This window comes from Rhinolophus sinicus, linkage group LG04, assembly GCF_036562045.2.
Source record: "Rhinolophus sinicus isolate RSC01 linkage group LG04, ASM3656204v1, whole genome shotgun sequence".
Classification (NCBI taxonomy): Eukaryota; Metazoa; Chordata; class Mammalia; order Chiroptera; family Rhinolophidae; genus Rhinolophus; species Rhinolophus sinicus.
Window position 1 is genome coordinate 87,067 of NC_133754.1, and position 25,679 is coordinate 112,745.

Here is a 25,679-nt window from a genome sequence, read left to right on the forward strand (position 1 = left end):
GCTGAGCGTCCACTGCAGAGGGCCGTCGCCGAGAGGCCGTGCAAGCGCCCAGAACACACTCCGCTTACATGCTGGCCCCATTTGGGCGGATTTAGACAAAGGCGTAACAGCAGTCGTGCACAGATCCAGTAAAGTTGAGAAACAAGTCACGGGAAAAGCCGAGCTGGAGACTGGGTGCCATTGTCCTCACACGGATGGGGAATTCTGTTACGGCCTTCTTGTTCTTGATTCTACGAACTTTTCCTCTCACAGAAATCCAGTGACTTTTTTGAATGTCATATGACATTTTAAAATAAGGACTTTGAGTTCAATGACACTGTAGAAAAGGACTCTAAAATTTTTGGTCTTGCTGCTAATTAAGCCCTTGTTTGCTGTATTGAACTTTGTGGTAAGGGACCCAATCACATGCTACGTTATTGTCGTATAATAATCTCTTCAGTGACCCCGTCACCCCCGCCACCTAACACAGGACCTGGAAAACACTCGTTTCTGGTTCTTCCTGAACTGAACTTCAAGACGAATGAGTGAGGCACCGCTCTCAGGCACTGTTTTGTGAGTTGCTCACTGTTCAATATGCTCCACAAACCCTACCTCAAGTGTGAATGGCCAGGTGGACTCTCTAAAATCATTACATTTTTGCCAGTTAGTTTACTAAACCTTTAGGCACCTTCTCTTTGCAAGAAAACTTGGTATTTGGACGTGGAGGAACTTCACTTATTATAAAACAGAATCTTCCCAAAAGAGTTCCTTAGCACAAAAAAGATGTATTTAATTAAAAAAACTTTCTTAGTGTTAATTCGGGAATTGGCTGTCAGCTACTACTCCAGGTGTTACCTATATGATTTTTCCCCTTAAATGTGTTGGTCTAAACTGTACAATAAAATGTGTTAATGCCCTAAAAATAAGATTCATGTAGGAGGAAAGACGAGAAACGACAGCGTGGGACCTGCTTACAATTGAAGGACACGGTCTTTAGCCAGACAGCTTGACCTCAGCAGGATTAAATGCGATGCTGTAGCTGTGATGTTTTCAGGAGAGACACCATGAACTGGCGATCACAGTGGAGGGTCTCGCTTATGTGCACACATTAGCCATGCTGGCCTTTCCTTCATTCAGTGGCACGCCGACTGAAGCGTGTCCAAGTTATTTAGGATTTTGGAATTATTGTCATTATTGTAGGGTCTGCAAGTATATGGTACCGTCTTTGTCTTCCTTAACTTCAAGCACATTTATCCTGTCAGTAAGAAAACTGTAGAGCATGACTAAACACAGCAAGCAACTAAGAGTTCTTTGAACACAACTGAAATCATAAATTGCGTAACAGTTCAGTTTCCATAAAAACAATCGTGTTTCTCTCTCTCTGCCGGTCCTAGAAGTCAGAGAATGAGACAGTCACGTGGGATAGTAATTTCCCAGAAAGACGGAGAAGAGGAACAATCCAGAAAGTGGAAATTGTCGCACAAACTGTGTCTGCTCGGGCTGGTTCCCAAGTGGGAAACTCGGTTTTCATGCAGCCTGCGTCAGTTCTGTCGTGAGACGCTCTTTAACCTTCGGGCAGTGGCCTGGGGGCCACAGGTTGTGGGAGAGCATGACGGCGGAACTAGTGAAGCTCTCCCAGAAAAACAGCCTGTGGGGTCTGTGCACCCGTATAGGGGGTGGTTCCGCTTTGGCTTCGGGAACATCTAGTTGAGAACTTTCTACTCATAGGTTTAGGTCACATTCCGTTCTGATTGGATACAGTAAAATTGAGAGGACTTTAAAATGAGACAGTCAGATTTCAGACCAGTGATGCTGCTGGGAGCCGTTCACTGTGCACTGACACTCGCGATGTGATGATGAGCAGCCTTGTGTGGGCCCCCGCAGTGCAGACGCAGGAGACGGCCCGTGTTCCCGTCCTGCTCCTCGTGTAGCCGTGTGACTTCAGGGCATTTCTCCACGTCTGGGACTCAAGTTTCCTCCCTGAAGAGAGGGGTGACAGTACCCGTCTCATAGGTGTGCTCTGAGAATTAGGCAGCCTGATGGTGTCAAGTACTGGAAACAGTGCCTGTATAATAGTCACTCGGTGTTTACTGTTGATTATAAGCCTAAAAGAACCCAAAAGTGAAGACTGAACCGCTGAGTTGCTCTGCTCAGTGAAGAGTAGACTGTGACACTGTGTCACACTGACTTGGGAGGTATAAACGGCAGCACCTGGGTCTTACCCGCGCGCTCATGGGATCCGTCGTGAACACACACACGCGGAGTTCTCACTTTCTCCTGATCCTAGTTAGGGATGCACTTTGAATCTCACATAGCTACAGTTGTATGTTGCCTTATTTAATTCTGGTTTTACTGTCTTATCAGAGTTTGGCCTGTAAGGTCTCTGCTTCTTTGAAATGTGTCACATTTTCCTTTGTGGCCATTTCCATAATTGATTTTTGTGAACATTCTGTTGACACGAGAAAAATGCACATTCTCTATTTGAAGGATGTAATTTTTCTGCTTATCTGTAAAACAAGCTTTGGCAGTTCCGTTAATTCTTCCACATCCTTTAGAATTTTGAAATTTGAAGACATATATATAAAAGTCTGCTACAGTATTTATATTTTCAGGTAATGTCAGATTTTGCCCTATATATTTATCAAAAAAGAGGCTAGTGTCTGGTTCCATTTTCTTAGTAAATATGTCTTTTGCCCTTTTCACGTAACCACCATTTTAACCTAACATTTTCCTTGTCACCTGTTAACCTTGTCTCTCTTACCTCCTGTGTCTGCACATGCTGGTGTGGGGGGCTCCACCGTCACCCAGTCCTTGTGGATAATTAGCTAAGACAGCTGCTGCGCCCTCGCCTTCTGCTGGCGACTTCAAGTCTTTTTCACAGGATTTTTACACGGTGTTAGAAAACTATAGTTTATGTCGATGACGGGAGGACACGTAGTCCCTGTTCGTGAAGGCTCTGTGGTCCTTTTCACTCTTTGGAAGAGATTTTGGTTTTGTGAGTTACATCTATTAATATTTACCATATAGGAATGAAAAGTTTTACAAAATATTCCTGTTTATTTAAAAATAAAGAGCGGCGTTGTTTATCACCATTGCCAGTTAGTTTACTAAACCTTTAGGCACCTTCTCTTTGCAAGAAAACTTGGTATTTGGACATGGAGGAACTTCATCACTTATTATAAAACAGAATCTTCCCAAAAGAGTTCCTTAGCACAAAAAAGATGTATTTAATTAAAAAAACTTTCTTAGTGTTAATTCGGGAATTGGCTGTCAGCTACTACTCCAGGCGTTACCTATAATTTTCCCCTTAAATGTGTTGGTCTAAACTGTACAATAAAATGTGTTAATGCCCTAAAAATAAGATTCATGTAGGAGGAAAGATGAGAAACGACATCTTCCGATGTCGGCTGTAACAGAAGATCCTGGAATCCTCAGGTCTGCTCCTGAGTCCATGTGTCACATAGCATGGGGTTCCTTGTCCCCATGGGACAAGGGAGAGGACAGCGTGGGGCTGCCAATGCCTGGGGAGCCCCCTGGGGCCTCCTGAGGGCGGCAGTCGGGGAACCTGCCTCACTCGGAGATGAGTGTTCACACACAGGCTCTGGACAGGGTCAAGACTCAGGTCCACGTGGGGACCGGCAGAAGCCTCCCCAGGGCTGCGGGACAGCAGGACGCTCACCAGTGGGGCGGGGACGGTGGGGACAGACAATGGTCGGGAAACACGAACGGGCCGGGGAGGACGGAAACCAGATAGATCAGTGTGAGACAGACAGACAGATGAAGGACAGAGGCCACGAAGGGCTGTGGTGGATATGACGGGGCCAAAGGAACAGGGGAACCGGCAACTGGGACACCATGGAAGGGGACTGAGGCGGCACAGCTGAGAAAGCTGAGGACAAAGGAATAGTAATTGTGAGTTGAAAGGCTTAGAAAGAAAAGAACAGCTTTAGAAGACAGCCAGAGGACACCGGGCACATTGGTAATGTTTGTCTTCAAAGAGGAGTGCAGAATAGTAGGATTGGACAGCTGTTTAAAGACAAGATGAAGAAAACATTCCTCAGGGAAAAACAGGCTGGAATCTACATTTTGAGAGTGGGCCAGACATCCTGAGCCAGCAGTCATCGGTGTCACGTCCTCGGAAGGTCACTGAGCACTAAGGCCCGTCACAAACGCGGTCTCACGCAGGAGAAAGAGAGCGGCCGCACTCCCTCCTCGGTCCCTCGCACATTCTCACACTGTTGCATATAGATCACTGTGGTTTGTATTTGCGTATTAAATAGATGTATGCTTAGCTTTCTCCCTCTTTCTTTTAAGCTATTGCAGCTAATTGCAAAATCCCAGTTAACTTCATTGAGTGGTGTGGCACAAAAGAATTACTTCAACATTTTGGATAAAATCGTTCAAAAGGGTAAGAGGATGATCGATATTTTTAATCGTCTAAATCTTGATGAAATTTACTGTGAGGAGATGGGATATCTTATTTTTCCCCAGCATGTGTATTGTCAAAACAATAATGTCTGCTGCATCACGACAGGCTTGCAGGTTGGTCCCTCCAGGTCTTCATGTTCTGTTCCTGTTGTTTACTCTTTTAACAGTTGCTTTTTTTGCATACAAAGGACTACATTCCAATAAGAAAGCAAAGTTAACTGATGAAATCTTACCTGGCATCAAGTAAACTATAGTTTTCTTTGTAGTTTAATGTCTGTATTGATTAATTAGTGGCCAATAATAATGGAACTCTAACTTTCACATCCTAAGTTTATGCACATATATGAATTTATGAATATAAGCCATTTTTAAGTATCAGTTCTCTTTGTAAGTATAAAAGAAAATAGAGACTGACAATTTTAAAGTCAAAATTGTAGACTCAACCGAAAATACACTTTCAGGAAATATTTTAAAGTTTTTTTTGTAATCTTATATTTGTGGTATCTCAGAAATGATGCCAGTTTGGAGTTGCAGTGAAGTTAGATCATTGTTTTTACTGCAGCAAAGTATACATAATATAAACTTAGCTCTTATACTCATTTCTAAGCGTACAGTACAGTTCAGTTGCATTGAGCACATTCACACTGCTATACAACCATCCCCACCATCGTCTCTGGAACTTTCTCATTGTCCTAAACTGACGTTCTGTCCCCATGAAACACTCACTTGCCTCCCCTCCCCAGCCCTGGGCACCCACCAGCTACCTCCTGTCCCTCTGAATCTGACTCCTCTAGGGACCTCATATAAGGAGACTCCCAGAATGTGTCCTGTGGCTGACTCCTGTCACGCGGCAGAGTGTCCTCCAGGTCCGTCCCCATGGCAGCAGGTGTGAGGACTCCTTCCGCACGGGACCGATTGTATATACCACGTCCTGGTCCTCTGTAGTCGGACACGGGGTGTGAAACCGGGTCCTCTCCGCGGCGGTGGTAGCCGTGGGTCCTTGGCTGTGTTCTGTCGCCCCAGTGCTCCACGACCAGCAGAACCCGCGCCTCATCAAAGGGCTCCTGCACGACCTGGGCTCCACGCTGTGCGTGCTCATCCGAGGGGTCGGCAAGTCTGTGCTGGTTGGCAACATCAACGTGTGGGTTTGCCGCCTGGAGACCGTCCTCGCCTGGCAGCAGCAGCTCCAGAACCTCCAGATGCCGCAGGTAGGAATTTCTTTGCCTCAAAGTGGTGAGGCCACAGCTTTTACACCACACAAGTCCTGACCTCGACTCTGTGTGGAAGACTGTTGAGCTTTCGGAAAGATGCTTTTTCTTCACCCTTTCGTAGGTGTTAATTGTTTTAAAATGGAATAAGACCAAAGACCCTTTAATGGTTTATAGTTGTTATTGCAGAGAGCAGATTCCATGGGGACAAGGTGGTAAATTTACGTTTAAAGAAAATTAGGTGTTTGGGGCTAAAATGACACTCAGTACATTACAGCTCACTTGTATTTGCCATGATTGCCTCCATTCATCTAGTTGCTTCTCCAGGGTGTTTCTCTCCTCTCGCTTGGGTCTTTCTGCTGTTGTGTGCTGTGTGCTGTGTGCTCCCCTGCTCACAGTTCTTTGGCGACAGTGAACATGGGGGAAAAGGGGCAGTTGTGGTCTTTGTTTATTCTGGTGATGAGTTGCAGCAAGAAAAGTGTTACCCCATTAACTAAGCCCGTGTTTTAGGCTGTGCTCTATTTCTCTCTCATCCTGTGAAGAGAAAGAATAAGCAGAACAGATATCTTAGTGCCCACGGTCTAAACTGTTCTGCAGACTGCCTTCTGATGGGGCTACAATTCCCTTTGTAACCTGAGGCTCCATGAGAGGGAAGTTGTTTCCAGGTGACCTGGGAATATCTCACCGTGTTGGCCACCTACTTGCCACCTAAACGGCATTTACAGAGTGAAAGTGACTCCCTGGTTATGGGTCTGGAGTCAGTTCAGGTCACTCGAGCTAAGCAGAGCCACGGATGTGACACCACAGTGAACCTTAGCTCTCTGGTCACTGCCCTTCACACAGGCGAGGCATCTGGAAGACACATGCAGAGTGCTTGCTGTGGAGGCCTGGCGTAGTGGCCAGGCCGTGTGTGCCCCACATGCCATCTGGCCCTCACATGGCTGGTCCGAATGCTGGCGCCACCTCAGCCAGTGCGCTCTGGGGGAGTGTGGTCTGTGGTGGCCGCAGTGGGCTCAGTGGTCAGCTTCCCCAGGGAAGAGAGTACTCGGCTAGGAGCTGCAGGCAGGGCCTGCACATGATTCAGAGAGAAAGGGCTCACAGCGGCCTCGGACCAGTGGACACAGCAGAGAACCTCCAGTGTGGGGCCAGCACGTCCCAGCGGGGAGAGGAAGAGAAAGCAGGGGTGTGTGGCATTCCGCTCGCTGCCTCTGGGTCTCCTTTCTGTTCACACGGCCTTGGCAGGGAGTAGGGGGACAGTGGCCCGTGCTTCACCTCACTGGCCCTCCAGGGCGTCGGTGGCCACGCTGAGGAGATACTGGGGGGCTGTGGCCTTTGGCCGGGGTACACCCCAACCCAGTCTCGGAGCTGGCTCTACTTACTGCAGCATCCGCGTACTGCCTCGGCTGGGGGTGATGGTCCCACACTGTCACGCTGGAGAGTAGGGAAAAGAAGGTGCCGGTGTGAGAGTCAGTCAGAGAGTGGGACACGTCAGCCGAGACGGCCTCAGTGACAACCGGCTGTCCTCCCATCACACGGAGACCTCGGAACAGCCTTGGGACCTGCGTGGCTTGTGGGTGCTGGGTGTCTTCGGCACAGCCCGAGTGCCCCTCGCATGCCTTTTGTGGTGAGCTTGGTATCCTGGGCCCGTGTAGGGGGTCATCGTCCAGCTGCAGGACTCATTCAATGGGGTGTCGCCTGGTAGGAAGGTGACCTAAAGCAAGTGGAATGAGTTTGTGGTGTCCAGCAGCCCGTGAGATGGGAGACAGTTCATCTAGATACCCCGGGGCTCCGTGCCACCTGTTAATTTACAGTCAGTGATGGGGCCACCCCAGCAGGTAGGGCTGGAGCCTCCAGGTCACTGCCACCAGTCCCAGCCGCACGGGGTCGTGGGGTCGAGCTCTTTCTGGCAGCCTCAGGGCTGACACTTCCCCAGTGAGCCGACAACCCCCCTCAGAAGGTGCCGGACACACAGCCCTTGATCCAAAGCTCGCATCGTCCCGGGAGCCCCACAGGTCCCAGTGAGGAAGGGCTTTCAGAACATGAGGAACCCGCAGTCGCTCCATCTGTGTACAGCTCTGTGTGCGCTGGGGCTCACCCTGGGCGCCCCCGTCATGCTGCTTCTGGGAACGAGAGCTACCACTGCTTATGAAGGCCGCACCCCATGTCATTTCCAGGAGCAACGGGGGGACGCCTTGCGGCAGTGGACGGAAACCATGGCTGTCATCAAGCTACTACTTTCTGCTAGCAAAAATTTTTTTCTGGAAAACATGGCAGTTTTTCTTTAATTTCTACGTGGCTTATTAGAAATAAAATTAAGATGTACTGTGTGCCATGAGACTACTGGGTTTTAAATACCTGTCAACTACACGTAAATGTCATACTCACCTTCCTCGGTTTGCGGGATGTCTAGGCTACATCCCCTGTGACTGTGAGTCGTCAGTGTCCCACTCAACCCACAGGGAAAAGTGCTCTGGGCGACCTGCAGTCCAGTCAGACGTGTGTGGGGTGCTATTCATGGCGACCCGGGGCCGAACGACCCAGAATCACAGAAACAGTTTTGTGTGGACATTTGCCAGGCCCTCGGCAGTGTTGGTGCTGAGTTGACGAGCTTCCCTTTTCTGACTCAGTCTGAAAGAAAGGCTGGTGTTTCATCCTCAGAACGGCTGGTGCTTCTGTGACCAGTGGAGCCCGTGTGTGTGGCCTGCTCGTTGGCCTGTGACGAGCGCCAGAGCCCCAACGCCCCACTCATGGCAAAGCCTCTGCCAAGACTCACAGCCATGTGGTGAATGTGTGCAGTCTGTCTGTATGACACCAGCACTGATGTCTCCTTGCTTGTAAAACAAGTGAACTTCTTATGCTGCGAGGTGTGGGCGTGGTACGCGTGTATGTCTCCCTTACCTTCTTGGCACATGACTCCGTGGCTATTTCACTTAGGACACCTGCTGTGGGCCTGCTCACGGGTCAGGAGACGAGGCTGTAGTGCCCCAGGAGATGTCACGGACCGGCCCTGGCACGCGGGCCCGGCGTGCAGCAGATGTGCACCCAGCATGGCCTCGGCGTGACGCAGCAGGGCCTTAAAGAGGAGTGGCAGTTACCGAGGTAGGGTGCGCCCAGCACTCAGAAACTAGCTGTCTGGGGACAGGCCTGCGGTAGCGTTTGTCGGTGTCCCATGAGGCTGACGTCAAGCCAAGGAGAAGTCAGCTGGTCGCAGAGTTCCTGAGAGCTGCAGTTGGCTTTTGTGAGCCAGTACAGGCTGGCGCCAGCATGCCACTGCAGAACCAGGGGACACAGAGAACTGCGTGGCTAGAGGCGCGGGAACCTGCGCTTGGTGCTGTCACAGCTGTGCCGGGTGCCCAGGTGCCCGGGACGAGGTGCGAGAGAGGAAGTACAGAGAGAGCCCAGCGCCAGGCCACGCTGAACACTGGTGCCTGGGGCCATGCGGGAGCCTGGGCTGTTCCCAGTGTAAGGGACGCCGAGAGGGGCCCCTCAGGTGGCAGGAGGAGACAGCCCGTGGGTGAAGCAGAACCCCTTGCTGTGCCCCAGCTCCGTGCTGAGGAAGGGGCAGGTGCTTTGGAGACAGACTAGACGGAGCTCAGTGGGCACGAGAGACAGAAACCCTGACCCTGACTCATGGCAGGACCGAGTGCTGGGAGCCACATGGTTTGTCCCCGTGACGAGCAGTGGAATGAGGAAGGCTTCTGTTACCACAAGGGCACCCGCTGAGACTGTCCCGCAGCTGGAGGGAGGGGCCACTGTTCCTGTCCCGGTGACATCGCCCCGCCAACCAGCAGCAGTGTGGCTCGGGACATACTGTCGGCAAGAGTTTTGTGCCACCTCCTTCCTGCTGCTCCATGTCGCCGCAGGGCCGTGCGTGTGTCTGGGCCTTTCCCGACACGCAGGCAACCAGCTGTCACCACAGAAGCCATGGCTCCTTCCTGAGCCCCTGGCGCCTTCCACTCTCAGCCTGGGATTTCTGCAATAAAGTATTCGTGACGTCCCGTCTGATAAAGAGTGAAGCCATGCTCGCTTCGGCAGCACATACACTAAAAGAATGAAGCCGCTCTTCAGAAGAAGACTTGATTCTTGTAATGTCGTTGGGGCTGCAAGTTGGGGGTGAAGTCACGCCCACACCTACCCATACGTCTGCCACATGCAAGTGGTGAGGAAGGGGCACCGGCCAGCCCTGCATCTGATGTGCCCGGGCAGTGCCGAGTCCTTGTCCCTGCCCCTGCGTCTCAGAGCCCGCGGGCACCTGGGTGTCACCGGGGCACAGAGCCCACATTAGGACCTGACGGTGCCTACGTGTGCGTCCTACCTCACGTGGGGGTGTGACAGTGAAGGGACACGTGATGGACACGGTAGGTACGTACATAACTGTTGGCCATTGCTGAGGTCCTATGATGGCCAGCGGCCAGCGCACTTCAAAGAGGAAGAAGTGTAACCTCGCGTCACCCACGGGTGCCCAGGAAGACCCCGCGGCGGCTCCATGGCAGGACGGTGATGGGAGCGGCGAGGATGCAGAGCACGGAGACCCTGCACACCACACCCAGGATTAATCCGTCCACACCGCCCACGGTGCCCAGGGCTGCCAGAGCCTTAAAAGGAAGCCAGCTGTCCCCAGGGCTGAGTACACTGACCAGCTGGGGACAATCTCGCCAGGGTGGGAGCATGCAGGAGTGTCTGGGTACCAGCGTCCCAGCGGGCAGCGGGGGCAGAGTTGGGTGGGACCATGCAGGCTTGTCACACGCCCCCGGCCCTACTGCTGAAACGTGACCCCGTCTGCCAACAGGAGGCTCCTGGGGAGACGCAGGTGAGCAGTGAGCCCAGACGTCTCTTGTCCCCTGAAGGCCACAGGCCCTTTGCTTTGGCCCCCGGTGTCATACGGACGGTCTTTGTGGCCAGCCTTTCTGAGGGACGAGGGCAGTGAGGACCGCCAGCTTGTGTGAGGGAGATGTGCCTCATACATGGGAAGTCAGAGGTTTAAAGCTGGAAGGGACCTCAGTGACACATTAGTCCACTATCCTGGCTGCAGTGGCCCAAGGCCGAGAACCTGACACTGTCCAGGTGTCTGTCTTGAGTGTCACCGGCTAGTGAATAAAGCTCACACGTGGACAGGGTCGTGGAGGAGCTGTCGGCAACAACGGCCTCTGTCCTGCTCTGGCTTCTCCGCTTCCCAGTCCGTCACTCACTGGTCAGCTCTGCCTGGCTGCCAAGAGGAGGATGAGGGACTGGACGCAGGTGTGTGTGCTGCGCAGGTGGGGGGGTGCAGTCGTGTTTCAGGTGTGTCTGTGCTGCCATGCGTGAACCACCTCTTGTCGCCTGGCCGTTAGGCCCAGTGACGGAAGGCGGCTGTTGTGTCTCCCAGCAGGTGGGACACAGCCTCACTCTCAGCGACCTTCCCTTACACACGCTGAACAGCATCTTGTACCGACTGTCGGATGGCTGGGACATCGTCACGCTGGGCCAGGTGACCCCTGCACTCCGCATGCTCAGTGAGGACAGGCGGCTGTGGAAGGCACTGTGCCAGTACCACTTTGCAGAGAAGCAGGTGAGTCCCCGCTGCCGGAAAGGCTGCCCCCACCTGGCCACTTCGGGTGCTGGCTTTCCAGGTGTACCGCTACAGAACCAGAAATGCTCGGAGTTTGTCAGAAGTGCACATGCTGGGAATTCTCTTCCACAGCTGAGAAAGCTTACGTTTCGTGTTCTAGAACCCCGATTCCGAACACAGCCCAGAACAGACGTGCTCGGTTCTTCTCGTCTGTCGGAGACATCTCCTCCCTTCAGTTTGCTGACTCCCAGCGCGGTGTGTGTCCGTTAGTCAGGCCGCCCTTTGCGCCTCGGTTGCTGTGGTTGGGGGCCAGCAGTGGCTGTCCAGTGCCTGCTTCCCTGTGCTCCCCTGGCTCTGGTGTGGGACCCAGCAGAGAGCATCACGCAGCCGGTCATCCTCGGGGTGCTGTGCTCCTTCCCAGAGGGGAGGCGGGCACATGCGTATCCTGAGAGCCAACTCTGGCTGAGATGGTGACAAACGCCGTGGAGTGCTGAGCTCTGAGTGCACTGCAGACACTGTCCACTCAGGAGGCCCAGGGGCTCAAGACGAGGCGCCGCGGCTCCCAGGCAGTCAGACTGAGTCCTGCAATGGTGATGGGTGACCCCAGGAGACTGTTGGGGGGGAGGCTTGTTGGGGGTAGATCAGAGAATCCAGTGTTAACTTGAATAGGGAGGAAGTAGATCGAGATCTAAGTCAGCACCGGATATGGGGGGAGGCAGCATATTTGAGGGGATGGTTTATAGCCCAGGGACAGAGGGGATGAGGTACGTCTGGGGTGGCGGAGACAAGTGGAGCCGGTGTGGGACCCTTCTCGTCTGCTCATACGGGCCGGTGGGATGCGCCTGGCTGGCCACCGTCCCCTGCGTGTTTGCAGCCCCAGCTGTTGACTAGGGTGTGGTCAGAGAGCCGACAGGTACTTCAGAGGTCCTTGCATTTCCTGAAAGGAGCTGCTTTAAATTAAGAGAGTCCATCTTCTGTGGTTCCAGTGAGTAGTCAGCACTTACAGGTGCGTCTGGCCTGCATACGTTTTCTTGACCAAATATAAAAACACAGCATCCAAAATATATGATGTGTTCTTCAGGGCTCAGTAACCAACAGTGAGACGCCAAAGAAAGACCAGCATGCTGGAAATGGCTTTATGGGTGGCCCGGGTGACCTGTGAAGGATGGCTGACACAGTTGAGACAGTGCTAGAAGGAAGAGGTGGCCTGAGCCTGTGGCCGGACGTTGGGTTTGAGATTAGAGCAAACCGTCGGGAGATGCTCGGTTGGCCTTAGTCACAGCGCGGGAGTGAGACCCCGGGAGCTGTCTTACTCCCCAGGAATTATCTTTCACAGTGCGCGGAGGCCACAGAAAGCACTGTAACCAGACCTGTAACTGCTTGTGTTGCTCAAGCTGTCCTCTTTGCAAATTCTGTTAGAGACAAGAATTTTCTCATTGACTCCATCACGATTTCAAACAAAGTCCTCAAAGACACACCTGGAGTATGCGTACGTTACCCAAGTGATTATTTTCAGTCTTAAAAAGTAAACTGATTCTCAAATATACAAGCGAGGTGTGTGTGGACGAGTCTCCATGAGTACCAGTCCACACCTCACTTTGTTGCACTTCACAGAGGAGGGCGAGACCCTCCACCGACTTGCTTTGCTGCGGAGGCCTGGAAGCCACCCCCATATCTGCGGAGTCAGCCTGTGCATGTCCAGAGGGGCAGCCGGCCCCTCCTCCCCTCCCCCATGGGCACCCTATTGACCCTTCAGTGTGTGCATAGAGCTCGGCTCAGGCACAGACATGAACTTGTTTTCTCACAGCTTCACGAAGCTCCCACTCACACTGCGCCCCTCGCCTCAGAGCCGTTCAGGACACGTCATCCACACCTCACACGAGGCCCCACCCCTGTAGCCCTCGTGCTGGCCTGAAGGTCCCATCGTCTTCTCCTGGGGGCCGCCCTGCTCTGGACATTTCCTGAAAGTGCAGCCATGGCTTCTGGTCCCGGAAGCATGAAGTCCTCCGCCTCAGTCACGTGAGCCCCAGCCAGCCCGTGGCCCTCCCCACGGCGCTCTGGCGGCCACTCAGCACAGACCTGGTGTTTGTCCCTCAACAGCTGGGGGACACATGTCGTTCCCCCGGGGGGCTCTTATGCTTCTCCTTGCTGTGAGCACCGCTGTCCGTCCACATTTGTGTGGACGCGCCCTTCCATTTCCCTTGGGAGTGGACACGGGGGCCAGATGGCAGTGGCATGTTCAGCTTTCTGAGGAGCAGCCGGCCTTTGTCCACAGCGGCGGCACTGTTGCAGCCCAGCAGTGGACAAGGGTCCCGACCACTCCACCTCCTCTGCTACACGACTATTGTCTGCTTTTGACACAGCGTCCTCGTTGGTGTGAGGTGGTGGCTCGCCCCACTTCCTGGTGACTGACCCTTGAGCATCTTTGGCCATTTGTACACTTTGGAGAAATGTCTTTTCAAGTTCTGGGTCCCCCCCCCTTTTTTTTTGTAACTGTGTTTTTCCAGGACCCATCAGCTCCAAGTCAAGTAGTTGTTTCAATCTCGTTGTGGAGGGCGCAGCTCACAGTGGCCCATGTAGGGATCGAACCGGCAACCTTGTTGTTAAGAGCACCGCACTCTAACCAGCTGAGCTGACTGGCCGTCCCCTGTGCCCATATTTTAATTGGGTTGTCTTTTTATTACTGTTGTTAGTGTTCTTTGTGTATTCTAGATACAAGTCCCATATCAGCTGCACGGTGCTTGTAACTTACTGTTTCTTTCTCAGTTGCAGTTGGCATGCAGTGTAGTGTTAGTTTCAGGTGTGCAAAACAATGGTGAGACTTACGTTTACCTTAATAGTATGCCTTGGAGATCCTTCCAGGTGAGAACATGTAAGTGAAACAGCTATGTGACAGTTGAGGGTTTATTTGATTTAATCCAAGTTCAATTTCAAGTCATTGAGTATTCCATGCATTGCACTGCCTTTCAAAAGTGCTCTGCTAGGAGAACCAACTGATTCTAAACAGAGTTTTTTTATGTCTAGTTTTGCAGACATTTGATCCTTTCAGAAAACGGTCATATCGAATGGAAGCTGACATACTTCGCCCTTCAGAAGTGCTACCCGCCCCGAGAGCAGTACGGGGACACTCTGCACTTCTGTCGGCACTGCAGCATCCTCTTCTGGAAGGTAAGGATTTTAAACACACAGTTGGAATTTGAGGATTAACATTGGGTGAAACAAATACTCGTCTCTTAAATGCACTACTTAAAAAAGTCGGAAGTTCCACATGTGAGAAGAAAGAAAATGAGCTGTGTATCCCCACACAGGGAAATCGGTCCATGAAAGTGCCACGGACAGCTGGGGTTTGCGTGAGAGACGTTGAGAACCAAACGTTGGGCCATTCTTCTCCCCTGGATGGCTCTGTCCTGCCCCTTGTGACATCAGCGTGTAGGAGGCACGTCCCCCAGGGGAGCATCCCCCAGGGACGGGAGGGGGGGCGGGGGGCGGGCAGCTTTTCCTGGCAGTGGCTCTGAACTCCCCTAGCAGCCCTCAGCTTGTCCCCAGCCGTCACATGTCGCTGACCTCAGGAACAGCCCCCTACTCGCCGTGCCTCCAGGTGGCTCTTCTTCTCACAGCTCCTCACACGCGTCACAGGCTGTAAAGTGAACATGTGTTTTCTCATTTATTGGGTCAAAACTAAAGTAGGCCCTTCAGTGAGAGACTTCAACTTGGAAACCATCTCCGGCAACTGCAGTGCCGATGGGAAGCCCTTTGGCCCGAGACTGTCCACAGCGACTCTGATAAAAACAGCTTCTCCGCAGTGAGAGGTAAACTTCCCGTGTCCCTGTGGTCGGCTGGCCGTGAGTGACCGGGTACCTCCTGGACTCGCCGAGACCCTCACCTCTCGGACTTAGGGCGGTGAGGCTGGTACCTGGTGCACCCCTACTTGTTTGTTTATAGTCACGTGCTACTCAGGGACGGGGTACGTTCTGAGAAATGCGTCACCTGGTGGTGTACGAGCATCACAGGGCCTCACACCCCTGGATGGCACAGCTGCTCCTGGCTACAGGCCTGTCCAGCCCGGCACCGCACTAAGTGGACTGGCCCAATAGAGGCAAGGAGGATGCAGCAAAGACACAGGAAGCTCGAGATGGACGAGGCTGCTGCCCGCCGTGCTCGGTGCTGCTCAAAAGCAGGCGTTATGTGTGGTCAAAAGAGTACCTGCAGCGACAACAGGAAGTGCAGTGTGGGGGATCCAGGGCCCAGAGCCGTCGTTCTGACCAGGTGCAGGCACTGCATCCGCACGAGGGACGTGTCACGCTCCACTGTCCTACCCGTCCCGAGGTCACTAGGAGACAGGAGGCCCTCAGCTCCATGGTGACCGAGGGGACGTGGCTTGTGAGGCCTGTCGTAGTCTGACACGTGTGTGGCAAGTGACGGTTTCTTTTTTTCTGCATTTGTCTCTGATGGTTGGATGGATCACAGCGGACTGTCGGTTGTTAGACGGCTACGTTAAACTCTTTTCAGTGCAAATTACGTTTCTATGTGGCTTCTTTTTAAACGTAACCCATGGTTGTGCAGTGAGTAGAGGGCCCCTCACTGTGCCACACATCTTGTCCACGTGTCCACAGCAGCAGTGTCGTAAACACTGGTACCTCCCTGCGTGCACAGCATGAGCTGCGGTTATTTCCAATTTGCTTTGTAGTTTTGTATGCCTTCCTTCTCGGAACTACCCAGTACGTCCCGGGTTTGGCAGTCATGCCGTTGTTCCCTGAGAGCGTCGTGTCCACACTCACTGCCCGTGCTGCATGCGGGGCACTCAGGCGTGTCTGGTAGCGAAAGGACCAGCAGTCGCTCGGTCGGGGGCTACAGATGCACAGAAGGGAGCCCTTGTTTTGCTCCCTTGTCATCAGTCACAGGGCCCAACACACGGACACACACTCACAGGCAGATGATGGTGAACAGAAAAAAGGTGACTGAGTGTGGGGCCGTGGGTGTCCCTCCCACTGGTGGGGCCAGACTGGCCTGTGCCAGCAGTGCCTTGTGCCTCGGAATCACTAGCCATGACTGGAAACACAGGCTGTGTCTTCAGTGACACGGTGACAGATGACATATGTTGGATTTCTGCCTTGACTGGGTGCTTCTCCCAAGAGTTTTCTGTTTTCCTCCTGAGCAGACTGCTTTATTCTCAAGAAATATTAGAAGCTGTGACATTTTTCTGGGGAAACTACTGTTCATGGGATAGAAATCTTTCAGTCTTGCGTGTGATGGTCAGACACTTTCCTGAGAAGAACCGAAGCACGCTGGGACCCCGTCTCTCCCACGACGTCCACAGAAGCTCTCTCCCGGTCGGCGCTGTTGGGCTGCCTCAAGCACGCTGCTCAGTCCCCTGTGTTGGGAAGTTCTGGTTCTTAAAAACGGAGACGGAACTTCCAGCTTTCCAGAAGAATCCGCCTGCACATTCTCTTGTTTAGTGAGCACCTGCAGGAACCAGCATGTGTAGCCATGTTACGAAACTCCAGAACAAGGCTTTCTTAAGGGACACCTGCCTGTCTTTGTGGTGTTCATAGTCTTGCTCGTGACACTGGGAGCCTACACGTCCCTGCAGTGACAGCCTCGAGGACGGCCTCAGCATGTCACATCGCGTCCTTTTCTGTCGGCATCATTGCAGAGGACATGCTTACACCAGCGTTTTAATTTCTGAATCTGTACATGAAGGTGTAAAAACAGGTCAGTCTCTGCAGTTTCTGGCAGCACCTGCTTGCTGTCAGCTCCCGAGGAAGCCGGGCCCTTCCTCCTTTGCTGCCCCCGTCTTTCCGGCCGAGCCGACGGGCGCCCTGTCCTGCAGGGCTGCGTTTGGGGCCAGAACCTGCCACAGCGTTGTGACGATTACACAGCACCTCACACATGCTTGCTGTGCTTTTACCCAATATTTTGTGTTAACTGAGTATCAAACCCGTTAAGAAACGGGGAGGCAGACAGCGTGCCGGTCGGTCAGCGGTGGTCACTGTCTGCATCTGGTGTGTCGTCATTGTCCGTCTGTTCTGGCTTCGCTGGAGCGAGGGCTTCCCGTTTTCTCTCAGCCTTTACGACAGAGCCAGCAGAGCAAGCAGGAAGCTATATTCTGGTCTTTTGAAGAATATACAGCCATTCCGCTGAGTTAATCTATGCAACGAAAGGCTGCCTAGTGGGGTCCGTGGAGGTGACCACTGCCCCAGGGTCACTGAGGAGCTCTAGAGGGAAAGCAGTCTGCTTTATGTACGCTGCTTCTCCAACTGAACGTCCGCGCTTCTCCACTTTGCAGAAGTCCAGTTAAGACTACACGTGAACAAATACAGCGAAAAGCCAGGAGCAGCAGCCAAGACTCCAGCCCTTTCGGTGGCTGTGTCCCCTCCAGAAGTGCGTTCAGATCCTGTGAGGACGGCGGGAGCAGGGCTGCAGGGGGGCCGGCGTGACGGGGCAGCTCCAGATGACAGAGCGCCCAGGGCGCTGCAGAGGCTCGTGGGCTGCTGCTGCGGCACCTTCCGCGTGGCCGGCGGGGACATTGCTGTGAAGGCGGCAGGTTGGTGCTGGTCTTGGTGGACACACATGACGTGGCAGAAAGGAGTGTCCTGCAAGCGGGACACACAGGGAGCAAGCGTGGTGACGCACGTTGCTCAGCAGTTGGCGTCCAGGACTTTCCACAGCCCTGCTACAAGCTTGTTCAGTATGAACTCCAAGAAAACAGCAGCAGCGCCTGTCATGTTTCCAGTGAACACCCGGAAGGCCGTGGGGCACGGCAGCCTCATCAGCTGTCGACCTGAGACGTACAGGAAGTGGAAATACTTAGCGCTGTCTGCAGGCCGGCCGTGTGTTGCACGGGTCTTGGGGGGCATTTGACAGAGTCCCGTATGCTTGCTTTGGTAACACCTGTGCTGCCCACATGTACTTACCTGATGATCGGGGTGGTTTTCATGAATGACGTGCATCCGATCTAAGTGCCTGAACAGTCTGCTCCTCTAACCTTCTCCGTTTTCCCTCCCTTGCTGCATTCCTTCCTGATCTGTCTTCACCTCCGAGGACTGCCGCCTCGCTTTGTTATTCAAGGTATCTCGTGCGTCACCACACCTGCCCTGCCAGGGACTGGGGACTAACCCCGGTGCTGTGCGGGCCCTGCAGCCACGCCATTGCCTAGGCGACCAGCCACACTTAGCTGGCCCAGATGCACAACTTGGCTGGTGGGTGCGCCCAGCGGCCAAACTGCAACGCCTACTTACTTCAGCCACCACCAGAGGGTTTAATGAACTATCTTATAGACCCGCCTTAAGGGGACGCTCTAGATGTGTCCATCAGGTACAAGGAGCCACACAGCACCTGGGATGGTCACGTCTCCAGCCACGGCCCCTGAGAGAATGCGCTGACCTCACATGTCCTCTGACTCCCACTGTCTGTATTCTGTAGGAGCCTCGTTCTCCACAGTTTGTCAGTCTTCCTACACAAAACCTATCGGCCTTTTGTCGTCTTTCCTGTTCAGTACAATCCTGGGTCTTCAGTTGCGTGTTGTGGGAGCGCCAGGCAGTGGTTCAAGGACAGGCGACGGGCACCATGGCGGGGGTTAAGATCAGGACCAGGATCTGGGAGAGAGACCTGGGGTTCCCCTCCCCTGACACAGGCCCAGGCACAGCTTCCCGGGACCGGCGCTGGGCCTGCTGTCTGTCTGTCCACCAAGTGGAGCAGAAATCCCGACAGGACATGTCTCAACTGCAAAACCGCTGTGGCTGCCTGTTTCCCTAATTCTCACCCGTTATTTTCCATGCCCCTTTGAGATGGGGTCTGGGGACCATTTAACAAACAACTGGTGGCCCATCTGTATAATGCCTGACCCCTCCTTTCACAGGACTCCGGACACCCTTGCACGGCCACCGACCCTGACAGCTGCTTCCTGCCCGTGTCCCCACAGCACTTCATCGACCTTTTCAAGTTTTAGAGGCGCCTCACCGGCCGCTTCGCTGTCTGAGGGCCGCGTGCGTGCGTCCATGCAGGAGCTGTTTGTAAGTGTCCTTTGTGACGAGTGCCGACGGGGACAGTGACCAGAGGCCGCTGTGGGGAGAGGACGGACAGAGAGGCTGCTCCTGGGCGCCCACGGGGAGGGACATGTTGGTGTGTTTTCATCTTTGAAAGGGGACCTTGCCCGGGGACCCAAACGAAATCATTTCAACTTCCTTCTTTAAAAGATTCCTTTCTTCTAAGCATATTAAAATTTTCAACTTTTAATATTTATAAATGTGGTTCAATAAAGAGTTTGGATTTTCAGCAGCACATTCTGTGCTTAACTGACACTTAGGGCCAATAATATGCTTCTTAACTGTCAAATCATAGTTTCCTGATTTTGTAGTAATTGGGGACGGTGACAGAAAAATTGATCCTTGTAAATACGTTGTGCAGAATATTTATTTTTCTTAAGGTATATTTTAACTGCATTTGGGTTGTGCCCAAATGACTCCTCTGTGAATGCAAAATGAACCTAGGAAAGTATTTGTATATCCGTCCTGGTGTTGAGCGACTGGGGTGTGAATTGTGCAGAATGTCTGAACAGCAGAGGTGTGAGTGGTGAGGCTGTGCTCCTGGGGCGGACGCCTACTGCAGCACTGGGAGCGGACAGGCCACTACTGAGCATGATGAGTCGGGCAGCCTGACCCTTCTGTACGGAAATCACCTTTACAGACAAGTAATGAGTCCCATTACTGATTCAACTTTGGCAGTTTTGCATCTTAGTGAAAAAAGTAGTTGTAGTTATTTTGATGTCATTTATTTAAACCTTTCAAAGATTGTTTTATTTTTTAAATAATGGATGTCCATTTTAGAAAATTTTGACAGTAAAAGTGTATAAAACAAAATGAAATCACCCATAATCCTGCTGCCCACAGGTAACTGCTTGCTGGAAAGAATGTGATCAGTCACCCCTCAACAGCTCAGGGGAGAAATGTCTTGCTCTTGTTTTCACCTTTGAATGAAGGTCAGGGGAACCAAGCAAAATAATTTCTGCTTCCCTTCTTTAATCTCTTTCTTCTAAGCATATTAAAATTTGCAGTTTTGCACACTTGTGAGTAAAGACTCTGGGTTTTCAGCAGCACGGTCTGTGCTGAACTGACCACAGTAGCCAAGAAGAGGCTTCTCAGTTGTCCAGTGAGTTTCCCCCTGCACATGAAGTAGGGACCCAGGGCCTCTGCCTGTGTCCTGGATAACAGCATGTCATAAAACCGTGAGTGTCTTGGGTGGCATTTTCATTGCATAACCAGCCTTTTTGTCGAAAGAGTTTGTGGTTTTCATTGGCTCCGGGGTATCACGGAGATGGGACTCAGAGTCTCAGGTTGTTTCCAATTTTTGCTAATAACAAAGTAAATCTGCGTTAAGCATCATTGTCGTTTGTGCATCTGATTCTCTCCTTAAGATAAAAGAGGAGAACCAAGGGAATAAGTCAAACAATTTTAAGGAAATTTTCAGATTGCTCATGAAAACAGAAGTTGTTATTATCTTTCTAAGAGATGAAATATGTTGGATATTACCATTTCTTTTTCTGTTGGTGCTATTTTAATACGTGAGGAATGGGATGTGAGGTTTAATATGTCTTCTGTATATTTATTTACTGGCTGTTTGTTTTTGTTTTTTTTTGTTTCATTTTTGGTAAATTACCTCATGTGTGTTGCCTGTTTTACTTTTGGGGCTTTGGTCTTTTTTGTATAAATTTTTAAAGAGGATATTAATCTCTTGAAGTCGCCATTCTTTCCCATAAGTAACAAGATGAATAGAGTAAGGGGAGGAATGCAGCTGCCCACTGTCATCCAACACGTGCATCCAAGCCCAGACGGCACTGTGGGACGAAACCGAGCTCAGCTTGTCACAGATGTCATGTCTGTTGGCCTTCTGCGTGAGCCGCGAGAGACACCTCAGCTGTGTTGTTTTGGGGATAAAAATTTCACTTTCGATAGTTGTTTGAGAAGTTTGCACAGATGCAAGCAAGTAGCTTTTTACTATTTACAGAAAATTCTAATGCAAAATTTTTAACTTATGGTAAAATACACAAATCTTATTGTCTGAATCACTTTTTATTTTATTTTATTTTATTGGGGAAGGGAAACAGTACTTTATTGGGGAACAGTGTGTACTTCCAGGCCTTTTTTCCAAGTCAAGTTGTTGTCCTTTCAGTCTTAGTTGTGGAGGGCGCAGCTCAGCTCCAGGTCCAGTTGCCGTTGCTAGTTGCAGGGGGCACAGCCCACCATCCCTTGCGGAAGTTGAGGAATTGAACTGGCAACCTTGTGGTTGAGAGCCCGTGCTCCAACCAACTGAGCCATCCGGGAGGCAGCTCAGCTCAAGGTGCCGTGTTCAATCTTAGTTGCAGGGGGCAGAGCCCACCATCCCTTGCGGGACTTGAGGAGTTGAACTGGCAACCTTGTGGTTGAGAGCCCACTGGCCCATGTGGGAATTGAACCGGCAGCCTTCGGAGTTAGGAGCACGGAGCTCTAACCGCCTGAGCCACCGGGCCGGCCCCATCTGAACCACTTTTAAGTGCACAGGTGAGTGGCATTAAGTGCATTCTCTTCGTTGTGCCACCATCACCACCGTCATCACGTCCAGAGCTTTTCCATCTGGCAAGGAGCCTCTGTCCCCATGAAATAGTCACACCCCCACCCCTCCCCCACCACCTACTTCCTGTCTCACTGAGTGTGACTCCTAGGGACCTCGTGTGAGTGGAACCCCACAGCGTTTGTCCTTCTGTGACGGGCTTGTTTCACTCAGCATGGTGCCCTCAAGGTACACCCATGTTGTAGCAGGTGTCAGGACGTGCTCCCCTTGTAAGGCTGAGTGATGTCCCCTTGTGGGCACCGCATTTCGCTAATCTGCTCCTCCGTCCATGCTCACTCCGGCTGCTCGTACCTTTTGGCTTCTGTGCATAGTGCTGGTGTGAACATGGGTGTGCAAATCTCTCTTCAGGATCCTGCTTTCAGGTCTTCCACAAGTGGAATTTTGTTCAGATAAAGACCCAGAAGTGGGACTGCTGGGTTGTACGGTAGTTCCAGCTTTAATTGTTGGAGGGACCCTGCTTACCGTTCTCCACAGCGGCTGCACCACCCCCACCAGCGCTGCACGAGGGTCCAGTTTCTCTCCATCCTCGCCAGCGCTTGTTTTCTCGTTTTCTTTTTGTTCTTGTGGAACAGCCGTCCTCGTGGGTGTGGCTTTGATGCACGTTCACCTGATGACAAGTGTCGCTGCACACGTGTCCATTCGGTGCTGACTGGCCTTTGTGTATCTCATTTGGGGGAATGTCTGTTCAAGTCTTTTGCCCATTTTTAAATGGACTTGTGTGTGTTTTTGTTGTTGAGTTGTAGTTCTTTATAGATTCTGGACGCTGACTCCTTCTCAGATACAGATGTGCAAATGCTCCCTCCCGTGGTGGAGGTGGTCCTTCCACTCTGCTCATGGTGTCCTTTGATGCACAGAGGTTTTCACTTTTGATGTAGTCCAGTTTCTCTCTTGTTTTCTTCTCTTGGCTGTGTTTCATGTCATATCCAAGAAATCATTGCCAAATCCAGTGTCGAAGTTTTCCTCCCTGTTTTCTTCTAAAACTTTTATAGTTTTAGGTCTTGGATCCATTTTTTGCCTAGGGCATGAGGAAGGGACCAAACTTCATTCTCGTGCATGTGGATGTCATTTTCCCTGCATGTTTTGTTAAAAAGACTGTCCTTTGCCCATTGCATGATCTCAGCACCGTTGTTGAAAATCATTGGACCACAGACTCAAAGGTTTCTTTCTGGGCTCTCTGGTCTGTGTGACTGTCCTTATTCTGGGACCACCCTGCTTTCACTGCTGTAGCTGTGCAGTCAGTCTTGACATCAGGAAGTGAGATGCCTCCATTTGGGGTCTCTTGACATTCCATGTGCCGTTTGGGATGGATTTTTCTATTTCTGCCAAAAAACAAAGACGCCATTGTGGTTTGATGGGGATTGCATTGACTCCACTGATGGCTTTGGGTGGTATTGACGATGACATCAAGTCTCCCAGGAACACAGATGTCTTTCCATTTATTTGTGTCTTTAATTTCTTTCAGCAACGTTTTGTAGTTTCCAGTGTAAACTCTTTAGCTTCTTTGGTTTATTCATACGTACTTTATTCATAAGTATTTTATTCCTTTCTGTTACAAATGGAATTTTTAAAATGTCCTTTTCATAGTTCTTATTGCTATTGTGTAGAAACACAGCGGATGTGCCATGTTCTTGTATTTTGTTGCAGAATCTTTGTGGTTTCCTACATATAAAATAATGTCATCTGCAAACAGATAATTTTACTTCTTCCCTTCCAATTTGGATGGATTTTATTTTTTTCTTTCCTAATTGCTCCGGCTGGGACTGCCAGTACCACGTTGAATAGAAGTGGTGAGAGTGGGCACCCTTACTGGTCCTCATGGTAAAGGAAACATGCTCAGGCTCTCATCATTGGATGTAATGCTGGCTGTGGGCTTTTTATATCACCTTTATTGTGTTGAGGCAGTTGCCTTCCATTCCTTGTTGGGTGTTTTTATGAAGAGGTGTTGAATTTTGTCAAATGCTTTTCATGCATCAGTTGAAATGTTTTCTCCCTTCATTCTGTTAGTGTGTATTAAAGTGATCAGCTTATCAAACAATGGGTACTATCTGTCCCTTATTGAAAGAGGGGGGACTAAGTCTGCGATCACAGTGGCATTGTCTGTTTCTTCCTCCAGTGTTGACTTCATATATGTAGGGTTGCTGCCCTTTGGTTCATGTATGTTTATAATTATGACTACTTCGTGAGTTCCCACCTGGTTTTTTATTTAAACAACATGAAGATGATGTTATTTCAGGTGTCTGGGATTACTTTAACATAATGCACTCGGTTGGGGGTAGGGGCACCTATAGATAAAAGGAGATTGGCCAGGAGTTATCCTGGAGGCTGGAAGGATGGCTAACCAGGAGCTGATCCGGGGTTCGTTTGGCACATGGGGAATCGTTTGGGCCTTGCAGGCACACATTCTCTCTTGCAGCCACAGAAAGTCCTACACCAGTGAGTGGCAGTCTTCAGACTTCATGGACACAGCCATTGATTGAGTTGCATGTACTTTTAATGCATCATGATATATTATTATTACTCTCAGTTTCGTTCACCATTTAAAAATGTACAACCATTCTTAACTGGTGGGCCATGCAAATACAGGGGGTGGTGGGCTGTATGATTTATACATTCGTCTCCTGTGTATATTTGACATTTTCTATTTAAAGAGTTAGGTGACATCACCATTTTATATTTGTTACCCCGCTTTTGGATTTGCAGAAAGTAAAGTATGTTCATTGTGAAAAAGTTTTCTTAAGCCAATACACAAAATATTTTATATGCTACCCGTAATTCTCCTTTGAGGTAATTATACATATTTGAACATATCTTTCTAATCTTTTATCATACTCTTTTTTGAAGACGCATAAGCTCCCAAATATAAAGTGAGAGAAACAGTTACATGTTAGGGTACAGTGCCCTCCCCTGCCTTCCTGGAGTTTTGTGTCTCCCCTGGAAAGGTGACTTCAGAGGGGACGCCGCCTCTGGTGTCCGCTCACTGGTTCCCAGGGAAACGCTGTCTTCCGTGCTTCTGCGTGTTGAGCTTTGAAGCTTCTGTACAGAACAGAAGTTCTTGGCGTCTCCTTCGAGGTTACTGTGCCTATTCTAAGCCTCCAGGGAAAAGAGTGTTTTGAAGCCCCAGTCTCTAAAGAAAAAAATCACTTCTCAAAAAGCAAACTCAAAGCAAATGGTATTTCCCTTCACTTTCCTTCCAGATTTGTTCAGCTTTTTTAAAAATAGTTAAATTATCTAAATTGCACTTTTAAAAATCATACACATATTTCTCTGAGACTACAACACTCATTTTGATTTAGCAAGAAAATTACATTTAAACAGCAATGATTCCAAAGGGATCAATAATAATCACTTGTTTTGAAAGTTGAAATTCTACCCAATCTTTATCATTAAATGAAACTATCATTTGCAATTCTGAAAAACCAGGCTGAGACATCAATTTCTGATGACACAGATGTATCCATCCAAAATGATAGCCTGACATGGACGTATCTGAAGGAGATTAAACCATTCTGACCTTGGTGAGACAACAGTGACCAAAAGACAAAGATTATAAATCAGAAACTCAGTGAGGATTTACCAAGAAACAGCTTATTGGGGACATACTGGCCTAAACCCAGAGAGTGGACTTTGAGTGTCAGAACCCTGTAAAAGGAATGGATGGCAAACATGTCTGTGAAATACTCATGAAGATGGAGACCACAGCAGTGGCTGGTGGGTACACAGCAAGGAGCGGATGTGCCAGGACAGCAGGCCTCCTGCCACACCTGCCCCTGACGCATGAGCGGGCTGAGGTCTTCAGTATGTACTTAGCTGGCACCGGGCCAGGCAGTTAATATGCCATATCCTGGTTTTGTGGAAAAGAGCTAAACAGACATTTTCCAGACAATTGGGAAAATTTAAACATCTATGGAGTT

The 25,679-nt window shown here is 50.7% G+C and overlaps 1 protein-coding gene across 12 annotated transcripts in view; it reads left to right on the forward strand.

The window, feature by feature from the left end:
• Positions 1-23,995, forward strand: part of FBXO25 (F-box protein 25) — a 57,477-nt gene extending 33,482 nt beyond the window's left edge. For 4 of the 12 annotated variants that reach the window (XM_074329249.1, XM_074329252.1, XM_074329254.1 and 1 more), the window contains 5 exons: positions 4,294-4,387; positions 5,431-5,615; positions 10,981-11,163; positions 14,188-14,331; positions 14,472-18,198. In XM_074329249.1, the coding sequence (XP_074185350.1) occupies positions 4,294-4,387; positions 5,431-5,615; positions 10,981-11,163; positions 14,188-14,331; positions 14,472-14,678 (813 nt within the window). In that variant the 3' untranslated portion in view covers positions 14,679-18,198. The other 8 variants (XM_074329256.1, XM_074329251.1, XM_074329255.1 and 5 more) reach the window with 5 other exon arrangements.
• Positions 23,996-25,679: the final 1,684 nt, after the last annotated feature.